Genomic DNA, 19978 nt, shown 5'->3' with positions numbered 1-19978 from the left:
ATGTTTAGCAAAATCATGTTCTGGAGTATGCATGCACATCCAACCTTGTCCCAGAACTGGTCTTCATATTATAAACATACATATATATACATACATACATACATATTTACACATATATACATACATACATATATATGCATATATACATACATACATAGTATACACACATGCACACACATATTGATGATACGGAACCTCAGAGATTATGAACCAGTCTTTTTACCTAGCTAGTTAAATCCCAAACCCATGTAGCGCGCCCATGTCACGGATGCAAACCGTCGAATTTTCAGCATGGAATGTAACTCTGAAAATAGTTTGCACCCAATATGATTGGAGTATACCCTCCAAAACCAAGTAATTTAACACTTTAGCAAACCCAAGCATTTTAAAGTCATTGAGAATCTTAGAACATTAACAGAGTATTCTTTTGCGAGAAATTGAAGTTCCAACTCACCTAATGGAACCCTGTAATATCTGAAATCTTCATGCAATATAGATCCAGAAATTAATGGTGTCACGTTATTATTGCAGTAACCTCTCTGATCGAAAATCTGTCCATGCATCAGAACAGACCTCAATAATTCCATTCTTCTGTCACTGAGAGTTCAGCCTCTGAATATCTACCAATTGGTAAATATCACCTCGCCGTTGCTTTAACAAGGGGAGGCTTGTCCTGAATATTATATGGGAATTAGGATTAAAAAATACCAGACGAAGTACTTTAAAAACATTTTCACAAGCAGAAGAGAATATTTAGTAAGAATATTACCTCCTGAGCTCAATTACGGAATAGTCAATCTCTGCTATGATTATAGCCTCCTCATGCTCGGTGGTAGCCAGGACTTCTCCAAACTGTCACAGTTGTAGCTTTTGGTAAGTGCCTAAATGGTAGTAACTTGCAGGCCTAAAAAGCTTCACCAAGTCTTGATACAAGCTTGAACTTAACCACGAAGGAATCGATTTTAACTTTTTTCTTGCATTCATCAATCAGCCATGGAATGGCTATTGTTCAAGAAAAGTGAGATGAAAGTATCCACTTACTGGTCCAATGAGAGTGGAGTGGCCCCAAGCCACATAACCAGCATCAGCATCTCGGGCAGGAGAACAGGTTGCCACATATAACTGCCATTTAAAATTTTCAAGATGAAAAACACCCTTGAGACTTTCCTTATCGGTTTGTATTTTTTTTATAAATAAAATATATTAAAAATAAAAATGCATGCTTGCAATCAATTTAGATGTCTTCCAAGAGATTGATAATATGTGAAACGGCAAGACCTTTCTAGACAAAAAAAAAAAAAAAATGACAAATTTCATTTATGAGCTAAGACATCAATTGGAAAGTTGATCAACGACATATTTTTAAAAGTAATGCTAGATACAATCATAAGGTGTGCAAGCCCAGTGCACTTCTTTTGAAAAAAGTGGGGTTTATTAAAAAAATAATTTTTTCTTGTGAGTCCCAGATTTATCCACTTTTTTCAAAGAGAGTGCGAGACTTACACACCCTAAGACTGCAAATATCATTTCTCTATTTTAAATGATGAAGAACCCCAAAGACCGTGCAAATGCAGTATGTCTTTTACCCGATTAAAAGTTAAAACTATTATTGTGATAAAATTTCTTTTTGATTAATTTTAGTAACCAAATTTCCTTTGTCAAACTACCAACTATACTGCTACCACTAGCGCTGCAAGGAACACCAAAATGTTGCAATGTGCCAGTTTTTAGTAGTTGGAGAGTGAAATGTTCAATTTTGATAGTTTGTGATGCATGGTGTAAAACATCTATTAGTTGGAGCGTGGAAAGTGTATTTTCCCCTAATAAGATATAGCAATGAAAAAGGAAAATTGGAATGGCATAGAATCATTATAAAAGATACAAACTTTAGAGATGGGAATTGAAAAAACAACAAACTTTGACTCGGAAAATTACAAAAACTCTTAGAAAATGACAACATTCCACATTCTATGATCCAAGCAATCTTTGACACATTATTGAAACAAAACTATGATGAAATCAGAGTAATTCTGCCAATGGACATTTCAGACTGATTTATATGAGAGCGGAATATCATAACCAGATTCATACTCTTGCAAACTGGTGAGTTTTAAAAACAAAATTTATCACAATATTTCCATTTGAATCAATGATATGAGTTTCAGAAACTACCTGAAGACATCAATAATGAGAGAAGTTTAGCCACAAGATTCATCATATAGAATAATAAAAATGAAGTTTTGTATGCACACCTGATTGTCTGCAGCCCTGCACATGGAAAAGCAAGGCAAGTTTCAGTAAAAGAATTGTTACATTTATCATGTACGGCTACAGAATGAGTACATGAAACTTCTATACATAAACCTACAGATCATTTAATAATCAACGAGGCAAATAGGCAAAGGGGGATACTAAAAGGAGGAGAAAGATATTTTCAAGCTGTGCTGGGCAGTAAAGGGAAAGATATTTTATTCTCCTTCTGTTCTTTTTCTATTATTTTAATATGAATTTAAGTTCATTAAACTAAAAATGATAGAAAAGGAGGGGATGGGGAGCCCTAACAAAACATCCCCTTCAACCAATACAATGCTTAAATTGAAAAAAAAAAAAAAAGGCAATGGAGCCAAAACATTAGTCTGGCCAAAAGGTGATTTTTGACACGAAACGACAAAGGTTTTGCAAAACCAAGGCTAAAAGCCACAGTTGATAATGGTTCATTACAGTTGACTGCTTCAAGATATCCAATAAAACTTTCCACATTCTCTTCCTCCAAATCCTCAAAAAGAGAAGAAATGATGTCTATTCCCAGCAAGAAGATGGAACTTAGTTTCCTCCCCAAATCGCAACCAACAAGATGGAACTTAATTTCCTCCCCAAAGAAAGTTGCAAAAAATTTTCTCAATACGAGAGGCTACACTTGCAAGTAACGGAAAAAGGAATAAAAAATAGCTAGGGAGGTTAGATAGAGTGCTATTGATAAGAGTTAATTGACCACCCTTGGACAAGTATATCCATTTCCACCCAGCCAATCTTCTTTCAATTTTTTCTAGAACACCATCACAAATAGATTTTGTCTTGAAAGCAGCCCCCAACGGAAGACCGGGGTATTTCAAAGGCAGCAAAGCAACCTTACAGCCCAAGATATTCGCCAAGCCCTGAATATTGTTCACACCACCCACGAGAACCATTTCAGACTTCGAAATATTTACCTTCAGGCCTGAAATTGCTTCAAAGCAAGTAATACAGCCCTCAAATACTGCATATGATTGCTGTTCGGCTCACAAAATAGTAGTGTCATCAGCAAAGAGAATGTGAGATATATTAACACCTCCCACTGAAAATCCAGCAAGAAAGCCTTCATTCACCACCGCTCTCAACATACGACTCAATACTCCTCCATAACAACAACAAAAAGCAAAGGGGAGAGGGGATCCCCTTGTCTTAATCCCTAGAGTTGTTAAAGAATCCTTCCGGTGCATTCACCAAAACCGAATAACCAACCGTAGTTATACAATGCCTAATCCATGAAATCCATCGATCCCCAAAACCACACCTCCCAAGTAAATAGCATAGAAAATCCCAATTAACATTGTCATAAGCATTTTCCATGTCTAGCTTGCACAAGAGCCCGGGTATGCCTTCCTTGATTCTACAATCTAGGCAGTCATTGGCTATCAATACCGAATCCAAGATTTGTATACCCTTCACAAATGCATTTTAGGATTTTCAAATAATACTACTCATAACTCTACTCATGTAATGGCTAACTCCAAAGTGATGGCTAATTTCCTGCAACAGTCCTCCACAGAAAGATGAGCACATTCCCTTTCCTCCAAACCTTTTAGTTCCTGCATAAGGGGCTGTTTTTTACTATTAATGCGTCCAAAGACTTCAACATTTCACCTCTTCAAATCCCTCTTCAATGCTTTCAATTTCCTAGCAAATATAAAGCTTGGTGAACCCTCTAAAGAATAAGACGACCACCACGACCTCACCTCCACAAAACCACTTTCAGCCACATATTTTCAAACTTAAAATGTCTTTTACCCTCATGAATGCCTCCACAATCCAATACAATGGGGAAGTGGTTCGAGCAAACTCTTTCCAATCTCTTCTAAAGTAAGGTAGAGTATTGTGCCTCCCATGAAGGAGACACCAAAAATCTGTCCAAGCAAGACCAAGCCCAGTTATTAGACCAAGTGTGCACGCTGTCTGCAAGTGGTAAATCCACCAAGTCCATATCGAAGATAAAGTCTGAAAACTCATTCATTGCTTGACTATACCGGACTTCTCTCGATCTTTCACTAGGGAACCAAGTGATGTTAAAGTCACCCTCAATACACCACGGTAAATTCCACCAACTACCAAAACCCACAAGCTCCTCCCATAAAATCTTCTTAAGCGTGTCCACATTTGGCCCATATACACACTAGCAAAGGTCGATAAAAAACTGTCCTCCACATTTTTGGATGAACATGCCACCATATAATTTCCAACACTCCTCAATAGACTCAACCACCCTTGAATCCCACATAAGGATACCCCCGGATGCTCCCTCAGATGAAAGGTACACCCACCTCACAAATGGACAGCCCCAAATGCTAGTGATGATGCTACGATCCATGAACTCCATCTTGGTTTCCTGCAAACACACAATGTCCAACTTCCAATGGTGTAAAAGATTCTTCACCTGCAACCACTTGTTGGGATCATTAAGACCCCGGATGTTCCAAGAATGAATTATAGGCTTCATGGGTAGAAATACCTTTTCCCTTAGATCTACCCTTGCTAGTACTCCCCTCCTGTTCGTCATAATTGATTGAACAAATGAGAGGCTTCAGCTCACTATTTTTCCTAGAGGCAAATCTAGGAGATTGAAACCGACCCTCCTCGATATCAACAAGTAATGTCCTGAATTGCTCCTCGAACTTGTCACAAGAAATCCCCACACACTCTTGAATATCCTTCAGTTTCTGAGTCACCAAATCCGATGGTGAGTCTAGGGGTGTAAATCGGTCCAATCTAGTCCGTGGGGGGGTGGGGCAAGGACCAAAATTTTTGGTCCATCATTTTCCCCGAACCGGACTAGACTGAACTGAACATCCATAGGGACCGGACCGGTAGCTATTGGTGCAGTCCGGTCTGGTCATTCCGGCCCAATTATTTTTTATTTTGTTTCATCTTTTCGTTTTCAAATAAATTAATAAAAAAATAATTTAAATTATCAAATTAAAATTAAGTGAATTATTAATGTGAAATCAGAATGATATTTTCAGTATATTTCTGTACATGCTAGTGATCTCTATTTAAGATACAAGAGAAATATCAAAGAATGAAAAAATTTCCTAGAGTAAGAGCAGGAAAATCTGCCTAACTAATTGCCAGGAAAACAGAAACTTCCTAAGCAATATCTACCATAAATTACTCCACTAATTAGTCCACTAATACAATATCTCAATATCTACCACTAATTACTCCACATCTCCATCTTTATCGGGATTTCCACACTCCCCCTCAAGTTGGATCATAAATGTTGATCATATCCAACTTGCAGAGGAAATCATCAAAACTTTGTCTAGATAGCCCTTTGGTGAAGATGTCCGTTGCTTGCTCTTTTGTAGGAACATAAGTCATACATATGGTTCTTTCTTCCACCTTTTCCTTGATAAAATATCTATCACTTCTACATGCTTGGTCCTATCATGTTGAACTGGATTGAGAGAGATGTTTATGGCTGCTTTGTTATCGCAGTAGAGCTTGATAGGAAATTTTACTGTGAAATGTAGTTCTTCCAAGAGTTTCTGTAACCACAGTCCTTCACACATCCCTTGTGCAACTGCTCTAAACTCAGCTTCAACACTACTTCTGGCCACTACATTCTGTTTTTTGCTTCTCCAAGTTTCCAAATTTCCCCATACAAAGGTGCAATACCCTATGGACCTTCTATCCTCTGCTGAACCTGCCCAATCAGCATCTGTGAAGACTTCTGTTTCCTTGCTTTCACATTTTTTGAACAATAGTCCTTTGCCCGGAGAATCCTTGAGATAACTGAAGATCTTGTGCACAGCTTCCAGGTGTCTTTCCTTTGGTGAATGCATGTGTTGGCTCACCATACTCATTGCGAATGCAATGTTAGGTCTGGTATGTGATAGATAGATTAGTTTGCCAACTAATCTTTGATATCTCTTTCTTTTTCAATAGGTCTTCCAAAGTCTCTTGTTTTTTTTCTTGCTTCAATCAGAGTGTCACTTGGTTTACAACCAAGCATGCCAATTTCGGTTAGGAGATCAAGAACATACTTGCACTAAGAGACACTAATTCCCTTATTTGATTTGGTAACTTCCATTCCCAAGAAGTACCTCATTTGTCCCAGGTGTTTTACTTCAAACTCAGTGGATAAGACTTTCTTCAACTTCTCCATCTCCACTAGATTATCTCCAGTTAGGATTATGTCATCAACATATACAATTAGAATTGTTTTCTTTCCATCTTCGGACTGCTGTATAAACATAGTATGGTCAAATTGTCCTTCCCGATATCCTTGACCCTTTATCACCTTTGCAAATCTATCGAAGCATGCTCTTGGAGACTGTTTGAGTCCATATAAGGATTTCTTCAGTTTACATACTTTGTTTTCTTCACCCTTCTTACAAAAACCTGGTGGTACTGTCATGAAAACTTCTTCTAATTCGCCATTCAAAAATGCATTCTTGATGTCAAGTTGTTGAAGTGGCCAATCCAAGTTGGCTGCCAAAGATAAGAGTACCCGAATTGTATTTAACTTTGCCACAGGTGCAAACGTCTCAATGTAGTCAATGCCATAGGTTTGTGTAAAGCCCTTTGCAACAAGACGGGTTTTGTATCGTTCTACTGTCCCATCAGCTTTATATTGCACAATGAAAACCCATTTGCAGCCCACTAGTTTCTTCCCTCTTGGCAAATTCATGACATCGCAAGTTTCATTTTTTCCCATGGCTTGCATTTCTTCCATAACTTCCTCTCTCCATTTTGGAATCTCCAAAGCTTCCTGAATATTTTTTGGAATTTTTATACTATCAAGGTTAGAAGTAAAGGCACGACACCCTATAGACAAAATATTGTAAGACATGAATTTTGAAATAGGATAGAGTACATGACCGAGTTTGTTTCTTGAGAGCAATAGGTAAATCAATATCAGTAGGCTCAGATTTATTAGAGAACTCATGACAATTTTGAGCTATTAGCTGGTCGGGATTGGAAAGAAACTCATGATTGCTTGGATCTATCATCGTTTCCAACTCTTGGTGCCTCAGGTGTGAGATTCTCCTTGTACCTTAATTTTGACTTTCCTTGAATAAACAAGTATCTCCTTGTCATTTTATTTTTCTACATCTCCCCCTAAGTTTAAGTTTTCTTCTGTAACTGGCAACTTCGAAATGGTTGGGACAAATTCAACAATAGGGACAGATTCAACAAAAATGGTTGAGATAGATTCAGCAATAGGGACATCGAAGTCCAGAAAATCCCAAGGCCGAGCTTCACTCAAATTCTCCCCTTGAAGAGAGGGCTTTTGGAAGTAAAGAGTGGTCTCAAAGAAGGTAACATCAACGCTAACAAACATTTTTTGTGTGGCTGGAGTATTTGTAGCCTTTTTGGGTGAGAGAATAGCCAATATAAACACACTTAAGAGCTCTAGGGTCCAATTTATTCTAATGGTGATCATAAACATGGACAAAGGCCGTACAACCAAACACTTTGAAAGATAGACTTGAGTTGAGACGAGAGGTACGAAAAAATTCCTAGAACTTTTTTAGAGGTGTTGCAAAAGAAAGGACATGACTAGGGATTCTATTAATGAGATATATAGCTGTTAAGATAGCATCTCCCTAGAATATTTTTGGCATGTTTGTAGTGAACATCAACGCACGAGCAACTTCAAGAATATGTCTATTTTTCATTCGGCAACCGGATGTCGACACATGAACTTTGATGAATTATCCCATGCTGTTGAAGATAATTTCCCAAGATACTGTTGAAATATTTTGTGCCATTATCAGTACGAAGAATTTGAACTTTTGTTTGGAATTGTGTTTGAATCATGGAATAGAAATTGATAAACACAGAATGAACTTCAGTTTTGCCTTTCAACAGGTAAACCCAACAAATACGAGTATAATCATCAATAAAAGTCACAAACCATCTTGTGTAGGAATGATTTAAGAGTACGGGAAGGTCCCCATAAATCGTTGTGAATCCTAATGAATGGTTTGGATGGTTTGTTTTTGGTTTTTGAGAAAGAAGTACGTTGATGTTTAGCAAGTTCACAAATTTCACATTGAAAATCAAGAGATGTTTTATTCCAACAAATGGAAGGAAATAAAAGTCTCAAATACTGAAATTTGCGATGAACCATTCTAAAATGCCATAACAAAAGTTCACTATGCTCAGGAATAGATGCAGAATCACAAATAGCAATTTGACTTTGCTCGCTCACATTAGCCTCCTCAAAGTAGTAGAGCCCCTCACACTCCTTAGCACTGCCAATCGTCTTCCCCGATGATAGGTCTTGAAAGACAATGAGAGGGAAGAAATTTAGCTTAGCAATTGGAATTTTTTGTCAACTAGCTAATGGATAACAGATTGCATGATAAATTAGGGACATGAAGAACAGATTTGAGTGTTATAGAGTCAGAAATTTGGATACTCCCTTTGCTTGCAACAGATGAGAGTGAGCCATCTGCAATTTTAACTTTCAGATTTCTAGCACAAGGTGAGTATGAGGAGAAAAGATGATAAGAATCAGTCATACGATCAGAGGCACCAGTATCAATAATCCAAGGAGTTTTGTGCCGAGAAGTGGCACCAGAATCAATAATCCAAGGAGTTTTGTGCCGAGAGGTGGTACTTAAGGCTTTCAAAAAATTACCTATGTGTGCTAAAGAACCAGAAGAGACACTCGTGGAGGACTGACCCAATGCATGAAGGGTAGAAATCATTTTATAAAGTTGCTCCAACTGTTCAACGTTAAATGCACCGTTTGGAGTGGGATTTTGGCTCTTTTCTCCTTGAGGTTGCTCGGCTTAATGATCAACAGCTTGGTAACCACGATTTCGGTTGTTCTGCCTTGGTTTCCAATCAGATGGTTTCCCGTGTATCTCCCAACAAGTGTCTTTTGTGTATCCAGGATTTCGCCAATGCTCACACCAAGGACATCCCTTCTGTTGTCTTGAACCTGATCCAGCAAGAGTGCCCCGAGACACCAAGCCAGACATTTCAAGTCTAGTATGTCCAGTAGAGACAATCTCCTTCAGCATTACCTTATGCCTATTTTCTTCTCGCCTCACCTTCGAGAAGACTTTGCGTGTTGAAGGCAGGGGACGTCGGCCAAGAATTCTTCCGCGAACATTATCCAAGTCTCGATTAAGACCTGCAAGAAATTCAAAAACTCTTTTATTTTCGAGTCGCTTCTTGTATCGCACACTATCGCTAGTGCACTCCCATTCTTCTTCGAAACTTAGATCGAGTTCTTGCCAGAGGGTTGTCATCTCCATGTAATAATCCGTGACCTCCCTCTCCCCTTGCCGAGTCTTAATCTCAAATATTTGAGAGGAGTTTTCAACATAAAAATGTTTCATGGACAGCTTCCCAAACATCTTTTGCTGATGGCAAGAATAGATAGGTCTTGCCGATGGAAGGCTTCATGGAATTTACAAGCCAAGCAATTACCATTGAATTTTCTGACTCCCATTTTTTGAGGGAGGAGGCGTCAGTTGAGGCTGGCTTTTTTGTCTCGCCGGTAAGGTATCCCAGTTTTCCTTTGCCGTCGATTACGAGCTTAATCGATTGGGCCCATTCACGAAAATTCTTCTCATTCAGCTTCTCCACCATGAGTTGAAAGGATGAATTATCAAGTCCAGTTGAACCCATGGTGGAGATAGCTTCTGTTTCACTATCGTGAGTTCATAGGTCATCGACCTTTTCCTGTTAACGGCAGTTTCCATCATTGATAGGTAGGTTTAGAAAAAACACTAGCTCTGATACCATGAAATTAAAATGATATATCAGTATATTTTTGTACATGCTAGTGATCTTTTAAGATACAAGAGAAATATCAAAGAAGGAAAGAATTTCCTAGAATAAGAGCAGGAAAATCTGCCTAACTAATTGACAAGAAAACAGAAACTTCCTAAATAGAAACTTCCTAAACAATATTTACCATAAATTACTCCACTAATACAATATCTCAATATCTACAACTAATTACTCCACATCTCCATATTTATCGGGATTTCCACATAATGTGAATTATGTAACTAACTCATTAAAAAAAAATATTTTACTATAATTATATTAATGATGTTGATAGCTAATACTTACTAACTCAAACTTTACTCTTTAATATGTATAATTATTAATAATGTCATACATTTTATATATGGTTAATGAATATCAAATAATTTCATTGTATATAGATTATTCATGCTTACTAGCAACTTAGGTATTTAAAAAAATAATTACCTAATTATTTTAATTAAGTGAAAATAGTAGTGTATGTATGAATGTATAATGTATTAAATATTTACATATAATGACATAAATTATCACATGTTTATGATTTATTATTAATTGATAGCATATATTATTTTACATTTTATATGGTCAATGATAACAAATTAGATGAAAATTACATCATTAACTTATATAATTACTATATAAAAATAATATATTAAATTATTAAAAATATTTTTAAAATATATATAAGAGTTCGCTCCGGTCCAAAATTTATAGACCCTAGGACCGGACCGAATTTTTTCGATCCACAATTTGTGGGACCAAGACCGACCGGTCTCAACTTCAGTCTGGTCCTATCTGGACCGAACCATTCGGTCAGGTCAGTTTTTCCGGTCCAGACCGAACTCTTTACACCCCTAGGTAAGCCTCCTGTTGTAAGCAAGGGAGACAAGGTGCATAACGGTTCCAGGTCCGCCTTAGACTCCTTATACACCAACTGAAGAGTGTAATTTAAGTCCTCTGACTCAGACGAGAAGTCAAGAGGCATTGACTTCACCACTGACTCCCGTGCCATTCTCTGCCCCCATTCGTTGCCCAAAGACCTTCGCTAGAGAGAACATCACCTAAACATCTTCCCCACTACCCATCGGTCTTGTCTGTGGGTGTTGTGGCTGGGAACCCACGTCTGTTGGTGTGGAAATCACCTGAGCTTCTTCCCCACTGCCCATCGGCACTGTCTGTGGAGCCATGAATGAGATTCCACTTCCACCTGTGAGAAAGTGTTGATATTCATTTCTGGATCATCTATCGGCAACTCCAAGATCACCTTTTGAGCCACCGTCAATGGTTCCTCAACCCTCGCGATCCCGACGGGTTGATTGGAGTATGAACTACGGTTCTTAACACCTTGGCACCTTCATCTCGTTCTCTCGGGTCCTCCATCTCCATGTTGAACTCCTCAGTACCACTATTGTCTTCTCACAAGTCCGATGAGTGACTTGCAATTCTTATGGGTACCTCAGCACCTTCTTCGGCACCGTTGACTGGCTCCAAGCAGTAGAAGGCCAAGCCTCTCCACTCCCCCTGACCCTCCACACGGGCTAGGTTCCAGCCCTAGGATGTTGCCCTAATTCCTTACGCCCAACCAAGTGTCTTGTTTGGCTTGGACCTGGCCCAGTCTCCATCAATTAGCCCATTAGTTTAGAGCTAGCCCAGTCTCCTTAAGTTGCCCCTTGTTCCCTTAGAATCTTTTAATTTCCCACGGGCCTTATAGCCCAAGCCCATTGTATTTCCCAATCCATATACATCACCCAAGCCCATCTTGTAATCCTCTTCAACGCACTGTATTAGAGCCTCCACCTCTTGCATTACCGACAAATGCATTTGCACATCCAGCAAGGTACTGTGCACATCCTCCTTTTCCAGACCTACGACATGCCTACTTCCTCCACCTCTCCACTATGCCCTCGCTGTCCCATAAGAAGGTGGAGCCTGACCACCCCTGTCAACATTCTCTACTGCACCAGAGCTATGAGATGGCATATTTTGTTGCACCAGGACCTCCCTATACAAATGGCTCTGTGGGTGGTTCACCACCACCAATGGCCTCTGCGCTACCCCTCCTCTGCCATGAAGCTCTTGCCCTTTCTCCAAAATTGCTTCCCATAGTGCATCTGCCATTTTCTTCCAGCCCTTACCTCCCAATTCTTTAGGTATGAAAATGAAACTACATCAGCCACCACCACCGTACTCCACCAAAGCCATGTAATGTCCATGAACGTTTGAACACCTTTGCACGATGAAGCTTTTGGTGCCCTCCCTTGAGGTTGTATAAAAATCCTTCTTCACCCTTCATGCAATCCTTCAGTGTTTTGGCAAAACCAATGCACAGTAAGAATTCCCAACCTCATCTCCTTCACCACCCTCCTAGTCCTCTCAGTAATGAACAAGAACTTCCCATCCTTCAACAAGTAAAACTCCTTTGATTCTATCACCAAATGGTTCACGAACCCCATAATCCCCCTAATCTCACTTAAACAACACTCAACACAGTAGAAATCTCACCTCACAAACCCTAAAAACCTCATCGGTAACGAAATGTACAAAGAGAAAACTATAGTAGTACGTCGTTTTATTCTTCTTGTAAACAGTGTATAAAAGCTATAGTTGAACTCTGTGTTTTTCATTCAGAATTGTTGAGGATTGATTTTACTTTGGAGGTTGAAGGTTCCTCGAAAACCTTTACCAAGAATTAATACATTGGATTCTTGGGTTCCTTTCTTGCTTGTTTCTTGTTTCTTGATTCTGGGTTGAATTCTTGTTAATCCTTACTGTGTTCTTGTGAGGATCTTGAAGTAATACCTTTACAGACATAGTCTGGGTTTTTATGTTATTTAGTAATTTAAAGCACCAGTGTAAGTATAAGCAAAAATAACAGCTTGACATGGTTCTGTCTGACATGGTTCTGTTTCTTTCACACACAACATTATGTTTACAATAGCAGAACTTTGCAAGGAATATCAGCTGGCAATTAGTGAAATTTATCCATACCTTGCCCTCTGCAATAACTCCCAATGCAATGGTCCGGTAGTCATGTTAAATGCACCAGGATAGCATAGCAAATGAGCACCTGACGTCAAACCAACTTGATTTTGTTAGCGTTCAATGCCCATATAAAAGGACTGGATGATGTAAACAAATCAGTGTGATTGATCAGCAGTGTTCGCTTAATAAATCACACCCTAAAGGAATATATTAATGAGCAGAAGAGAAATAAGGACAATTGTATTGAAACAGGGAAACTTAGAAGAGTAAGCACCATCTCACAACCTTGATGTAGCAATTCCATACAATGATTAATGATTTGAATAGAGGCATGCGTGAATGGGGATTGAGTAACATAATCCTTTTCTAGTGGGATTTTTTTTGGGTGGGGGGGAGGGATCCAGCTTACACCCTTTGAAACAGTTTCTTCTTTTGTGTTTCATTTGCATTAATTTTTCCCTAAATGTTTTTTTATATTACTAAACTGACAATCTTTAATTATGGAAGTTAAAATGATGACATGGGCATGTCATAAAAAGCAATACAGTATTAAGTGGTTCTGGATAACTCTATGGAAAGGAAGAAGAAGAATAAGCTTTGCCGATACCATGTAGATGTGATTAGGACAATCATATGGAATACAAGAAACTATAATCTCTCCTTGTTTCTTTATCACAGCTATAAATTGTTGATAAACCAAAGTAATGACAGAAATTTTAGTTGTTGACTATCAATAGCTAACTGCTATTGATAACATCCACCAGTAGAGAAAAATGCTCAACCTTTCACAGGTCAATGGGAGGAACAAACAAACCTCTTGCTGCATATATCATGGCCAGCTCCTGAAAGCGAAGGTCATAACAGATGCCTATACCAATTCGCCCGACATCTGCAATAACATCCAATGGTTACAATGGCCCAAGAAGGAAGGAGATTTTCCTGAGAAATAGATACAAGGCAATGGAAAAGATCAACATCACAGGTAGTCTCAGTATAAAAAAGATGCTCAGATAACAATTATTAATACAAAAAGTGCAATGGCAAATTTGTGTTCCATTCCAATCTATGCATTGGTATCTAGTCCCTTCAATAAATGTAGAGGTTTTCCAATATAAGCTAGATTATAGGAGTAGCCAACAGATAGTGTAGACAGAACTTTCGAAGACTATATTATATACCACCCCCTACCCTCAGGTCACAATATGGTTGTCAAGCCAAACACCCCAAAGTAACTGGATTAGGAAACCATGCATGAAGCAAGATTTCCTAAAGCTAATCCCAAAATATCACAACTCCTCTCTTTCAAACCACAACCTAATTGTCAAAAACTGTTTTTTTTTTTGTAAGTAACATAAATTTTTTATTGAAACAAGTAAATAGGCATAGTTCAAGTACACAGGAAGTATACATCAGAGAACACCTAGGTACAAGTTAGGAGCTAGAAAGTGATACAAAAAAGTCATGTAAGCTAGCTCCATTAAAAACCTTGTAATTGTCAGAAACTTAAATAAGCATGTGGCCTCAAAAAGAGCCTTCTCTAAGTTGGCATAATAATTTCAATTGTAAAGATTACCCGTGTCCACAACGGTTGGAGTCTCCCCTGCTGTGAGAGTCTTTGATTCAATAAAGGTAATCTTCCCAGGAATGTCAATGTCGAAAAGGTGTACCTATAGTCCAACGCGTAAATCAAAATAAGTAGAAACTAACAAGAAGTTCTGTGAAATTATCTTCTCTAGAAATTTAGTTCATACTATGGTTTTTTACAAGTGAAGTTTAGTTCATATTATTTAAGACATGTATGTTGCCTATATGATTTTTTAAGCATTTCATTTTGCTCTCATCAATCCACCACAGCATTTTCCTAATTACCTTAATTTTTTTATTATGTTATTGGTTCATTGATTTTATTCTTCTCTTAATTACAAAAGCCACACCTCATCCTTTATGATCATTCCCTTACACAACTCTTTTTTTTTTTTTTTTTTAACAATTAATAAGGGAATTTTATTACCAAGAATAGGCAAAGGCCAAGTACACGGGAAGTATACAAAGGAAATATGTTATTCACTCTAGAAACAAAAAAAACTAAGGCAAATCATGAAAATTATCACCATTCAATACAAGAGCCTTAGCCCAAAAATACAAAGTACAGAAGAAAAAATCCTTAAAGTTCTCCTGAAGATCTTCGAAACTTTTTATTTTCTACTTTGAGTTTGTGGGCTAAGATCTTTGTAAGGAATGATGAGAATGTACTGAATCTGTTTTTGTTTTAGTTTTCCTGTTTTCTAGAGTGTAGTAGATATTTCCTTTTTATACTTCCTGTGTACTTGGGCTATGCCTATTCGTGATAATAAAATTCTTATTAATTATCGAAAAAAAAATCCTTAAGTTCTCCCATAGAGTGTTCTTTGTCTTCGAAGCACCTCTTATTCCTCTGCAACCATAAGCACCACATCAAGCACAAAGGAATCATCTTCCATATGGCAGCAACATGTTTTCTCCCCTAAAAATCTTTCCAACCAATAGAAAAATGCCACCTTACTAGGTACCTTCACTCTCTAAATGCTTTTCCAAGGGTAATCATAGCCACAATGACAGGTTAGCACCTTGTAAAAGGAACTAACCGAAAATCTAGAATTTCCTGCATGAACCCACAGCAAACTATCCTCCCTTCCCTAGGCAATCTTCGAATTACAAAGTCTTCCAAAGAAATTAGAAACTACATTCACTTCCCAATCATGCACATCTCTAACAAAACCTACATTCCGTTGAAGATTATTATTCATACAAGAAAAAGAATCAGCCACTGCATCATCTTGCTCCCTAGAAATCCTAAAAAGAGAAGGAAAAGCAATCTTGAGAGCTGAATCCCCACATGAAATGATTAACAAACTCCCCCCAACCCATCCGAATGGTCTTCCACAAACTCACCCCATACACTCTCACTTCATTAGAACACCAACACCAACATTTTTCCATAAGGCATCTCTCTCGATATGATATCTCCACAGCCATTTCCCAAGAAGTGCTTTGTTAAATAGCCTCAAATTTCGCACCCCCAAACCTCCACAAGAAACCGGTTGACAAACCTTATTCCAACTGACCAAATGGAACCTTTTTTCCTCTCATTTACCTCCCCACAAAAAGGTCCGAAAAATCCTCTCAATTCCTTTTGCCACCCCTGCCAGCAAAGGGAAAAGAGAAAGAAAATAAGTAGGAAGATTAGACAACATGCTTTTAATCAAGGTTATTCTTCCCCCTTCAGACAGATATAACTTTTTCCATCCAGCTAATCCCCTTTCAATCTTCCCAATCACCTCATCCCAAATTGTACCAGATTTATGAGGAGCCCACAAGGGAAGACCAAGATACCTCAAAGGCAACGAAAATACCTTACTCCCCAAAATATTGGCCAAATCTGAAATATTCAAAATGGAACCCACAGGAACAATTTCAGATTTAGATAAGTTTATTCCAAGTCCTGAAACAGACTCAAAACATAACAAAAGGGCTCTCAAAAAACGAAGATGATGATCTTGATTTGGCTCACTAAAAATCAAAGTGTCATCAGCAAAGAATATGAGAGACTTTTAAGCTACTCCAAGACTCATCTCCCCACACAAAGCCCGACAAGAAACTTCCTTCCATTGCCGCTTCAATCATTCCACTCAAAGCATCAATAACAAGGACAAAAAGAAAAGGAGATAGAGGATCTCCTTGTCTCAAACCATGCGAACTGTTGAAGAACCCAACCGGAGAACCATTCACCAAGATGGAAAATCTCGACGTTGAAATGCAATGCTTGATCCACGAATGCCATTTCTCTCCAAAGCCATATCTCCCAAGTAAGTATAAGAGAAACTCCCAACTAACATGGTCATAAGCTTTTTCCATATCCAATTTAACTAAATTTCCATATTCACCCAACTTGATTCTACTCTCCAAACATTCATTAGCAATTAAAACTGAATCAAGAATTTGTCCCCTCCTCAAATGCATTTTGAGACTTCAAAATGATCTTCTACATCACCACACTCATGCGATTAGCAAACACCTTAGAAATAATCTTGTACACCCCTTTTTTTTTATAAGTAAAAATTATATATATCAAAAGGAGAAACCAAATACACTGAATGTATACAAGAAAATACCTTGCCCAAAATGACCCAAAAAACCCATGGAAAAACAACCCAAAATACACTAGACCCAACCCCAACCTTTTGTTTCCCGTAGAACTAAAACTCTACCCGAACACCCAACCCCAACCCTTTGATTCCTGTCTTCACCACACCCCATTTACCAAACTAATAGGCCGAAAATCTCTCATCTCCACAGCCCCCACCGTTTTAGGAATGAGTGCAATAAAAGTAGCATTGAAACTTTTCTCAAATTTCATATATGAATGAAATTCAAGAAAAACCTTCATAATATCTTCGCACAATATGTCCCAAAAAGCTTGAAAAAAAGCGATTGAATAGCCATCCGAACTCAGAGCCTTGTCCCTTGCCATTCCTCTAATCACATCATGAACTTCTTCTTCTTCAAAAGCTCCCTCTAACCATTCTGCACTTACCTAGTCAATAGAGTCAAAAAATAGCCCTTCTAACTTGGGTTTCCAAGAGAAATCTTCCGTGCATGGCTTAAACCTGAATCTTTGGTTTATAGTCACCATATTTCAATATGTTGCAAATGAATAACAAGAAAATTAACTATATAAACACAACCGAGATCCTTTTCTGTAAAGGGTAAAAAGGCAAAAGGAAAATGCATAAATGATGATATTGTTAAGGCTGTAGATATAGACAAACAATATAGGACATCTAACAGAATAATCCAGACCGCATATTAATTAATTGCAAAATACCAAGACAAAGGTAGCCTAGTAAAACTCAGGTGATTATATATATTGGGAGCAAGTATTATGTGATATTGAAGCCATAGCCTATGCTTGACATTAGATTCCTTAGATGGCCATGAAAGACATAAAATGGTACATCCAGCCCTTCCATTCCTCAGCATCAGTTCTAAAAGGTTAATTTGGTTTTGACTATACAAATCCATAATTTTAATCAGAACTGGCCTATTTTGGGTGTAATATACAGCATGCAAGGTAAGTCTAAAACAGTACCTTCCTATGTTTAGCTTTCAATTTTCCATCAGTACCAAAGACACAACAAGTATTATATATTCGATCCCCTGAACGTTCTGGTATAGAGCCACCAACTATTGTGATCTTCAGAAGACGAGAAACTTCAGAAAGCATCATGGTTGAAGGAGATGCATCACCACCTGCATCAATGTCCTCAGCATAGACTGGGAAGCAATCATTTGAATATGGACTATTCCATATTTCCTGACATGAGAAAACATGGTCAAAATTTAAAACCATGTAAGGCAAATTTAAATATATCAGCTTCTCTGATGTCTGAAAAAATAAAAGGAGCTAAGGATACACAATCCCAAATTTATAACTAAGTTCGATGGCTGAGAGCCTGAGAAAATAGAAAGAAGATTAGAACATTCCAAGTTTTCAAAATTTGGAACACTAAAAATAAAATCCTCTACTCAACTAAGCCTAGAATCAAGAACAGAATTCAAATCAGTATTTTCTACTCAATAGCCAGATGGAAAGACATATTGAAACAAAATGGTACTACATAGCCAATACATAGCGGTTAAAATATCTAAAGGATCATGCGGTTAGCAAATTAATAAGTACTTATTTTGATTATGGAAATATTTAAAATCTCACAGTATCGGGCAACGCATGAATTGATGATTTACAGCCAAACATGTGCCAAAAATATATACAATACGACCATAACACCAGGTCCAAAGCGAGTCCATGAGAAACATAATCAAATCCTACGACAATGAAAAACTAATAGGAAATTGAAGAAACAGCATAATACATGAGATTCAAAGTACAGGTGGTGCACTCACGGGCAAGAGAACAAGCTGGGCACCCTTTGCGGCAGCCTCCTCAATCGCCTTCCGAGCATGCGCGATGTTCCTCTCCTTATCGGGCGTCACCGAAATTTGGCACAAGCCGATCTTGAACTAAAATCACCGCACAGAAAGAAAACAAACTAAATCACGGCAAATCAAGTGAAAGAAACGAAAAAGAGCAAGAGTGAGAGAGAAAGAGTTTGCCTTGGTGACTGGGGGAGTGGGCAAGGGAACGGCAGGAGGGACCCTGGCTTGTTCGGACTTGTAAGAGGAGGCCATTATGGGAGCAGCGAAGCTGGTATGAAGTGGGGATTTTCGGGTAAAATTTGTGAGATTACTCTGGTGTATGGGGAGAATTGGGAGGATGGGAGACTTAAAGAGGGATTTGTAGGGGAAAGTAGAGCGAGAGAGAGCAGAGGAGGGATGGTGGATAGAGACAGTCCTGGAGCTGAGCAACGATGATAATGCTGCTTTCATTTCACTTTGTACCACTGTTGACCCTTTCAGATACTCCGAAGTCGCTCCACAGCATTCATACATGACACTCATAAATCTGAAATATTAAAAAATAAATTCACTCTGTTCAATTGGGCCGGCGTCAGCGAAATCAGTAATCAATCAGCGTATGAATAAATTTTATTTTTAAATTTTATAATTATTTAATCTTATATGTATTTTTTCTTTTTAGAAATATCTAATATTAATATGAGAAATGATACTTACAATCGTGAGTGTGCAAGTATCGTACAGTCATTTTAAAAAAAGTGAATAAATATGAGACCTACATGAAAATAAATTAATTTTTTAATAATAGACTCCACTCTTTTTCAAAATGACTGCACGGCGTTTGCGTATTCCACAACTATATATAACATTACTCTATTAATATTAGTATTTGACTATTTAGTATCTCAAATTATAATACCTTTTTTGTTAATATGAAATTTTGCTTTATAAAAATATTAATTTTCTTATATATGGTTAGGATATTGAT

General features: G+C 37.9%; 1 protein-coding gene across 1 annotated transcript; it reads right to left on the bottom strand.

Annotated features, from left to right (window-relative positions):
* Positions 1-272: 272 nt before the first annotated feature.
* On the bottom strand, positions 273-19554 carry LOC109008778 (omega-amidase, chloroplastic). Its single transcript, XM_018989000.2, has 10 exons — positions 19189-19554; positions 18979-19095; positions 18164-18388; positions 14609-14702; positions 13850-13924; positions 13042-13120; positions 2253-2268; positions 1042-1122; positions 770-852; positions 273-673 (listed from the first exon to the last, which is right to left on the bottom strand). The coding sequence occupies exons 1-10, from the start codon at positions 19531-19533 to the stop codon at positions 595-597; spliced, it is 1194 nt and encodes a 397-aa protein (XP_018844545.2). The 5' UTR covers positions 19534-19554; the 3' UTR covers positions 273-594.
* Between the last annotated feature and the right edge of the window lie 424 nt (positions 19555-19978).

This window comes from Juglans regia, chromosome 6, assembly GCF_001411555.2.
Source record: "Juglans regia cultivar Chandler chromosome 6, Walnut 2.0, whole genome shotgun sequence".
Lineage (NCBI taxonomy): Eukaryota > Viridiplantae > Streptophyta > Magnoliopsida > Fagales > Juglandaceae > Juglans > Juglans regia.
The sequence above is the reverse complement of the archived record's forward strand: the minus strand, read 5'-3'. Positions and strand labels throughout refer to the sequence as shown.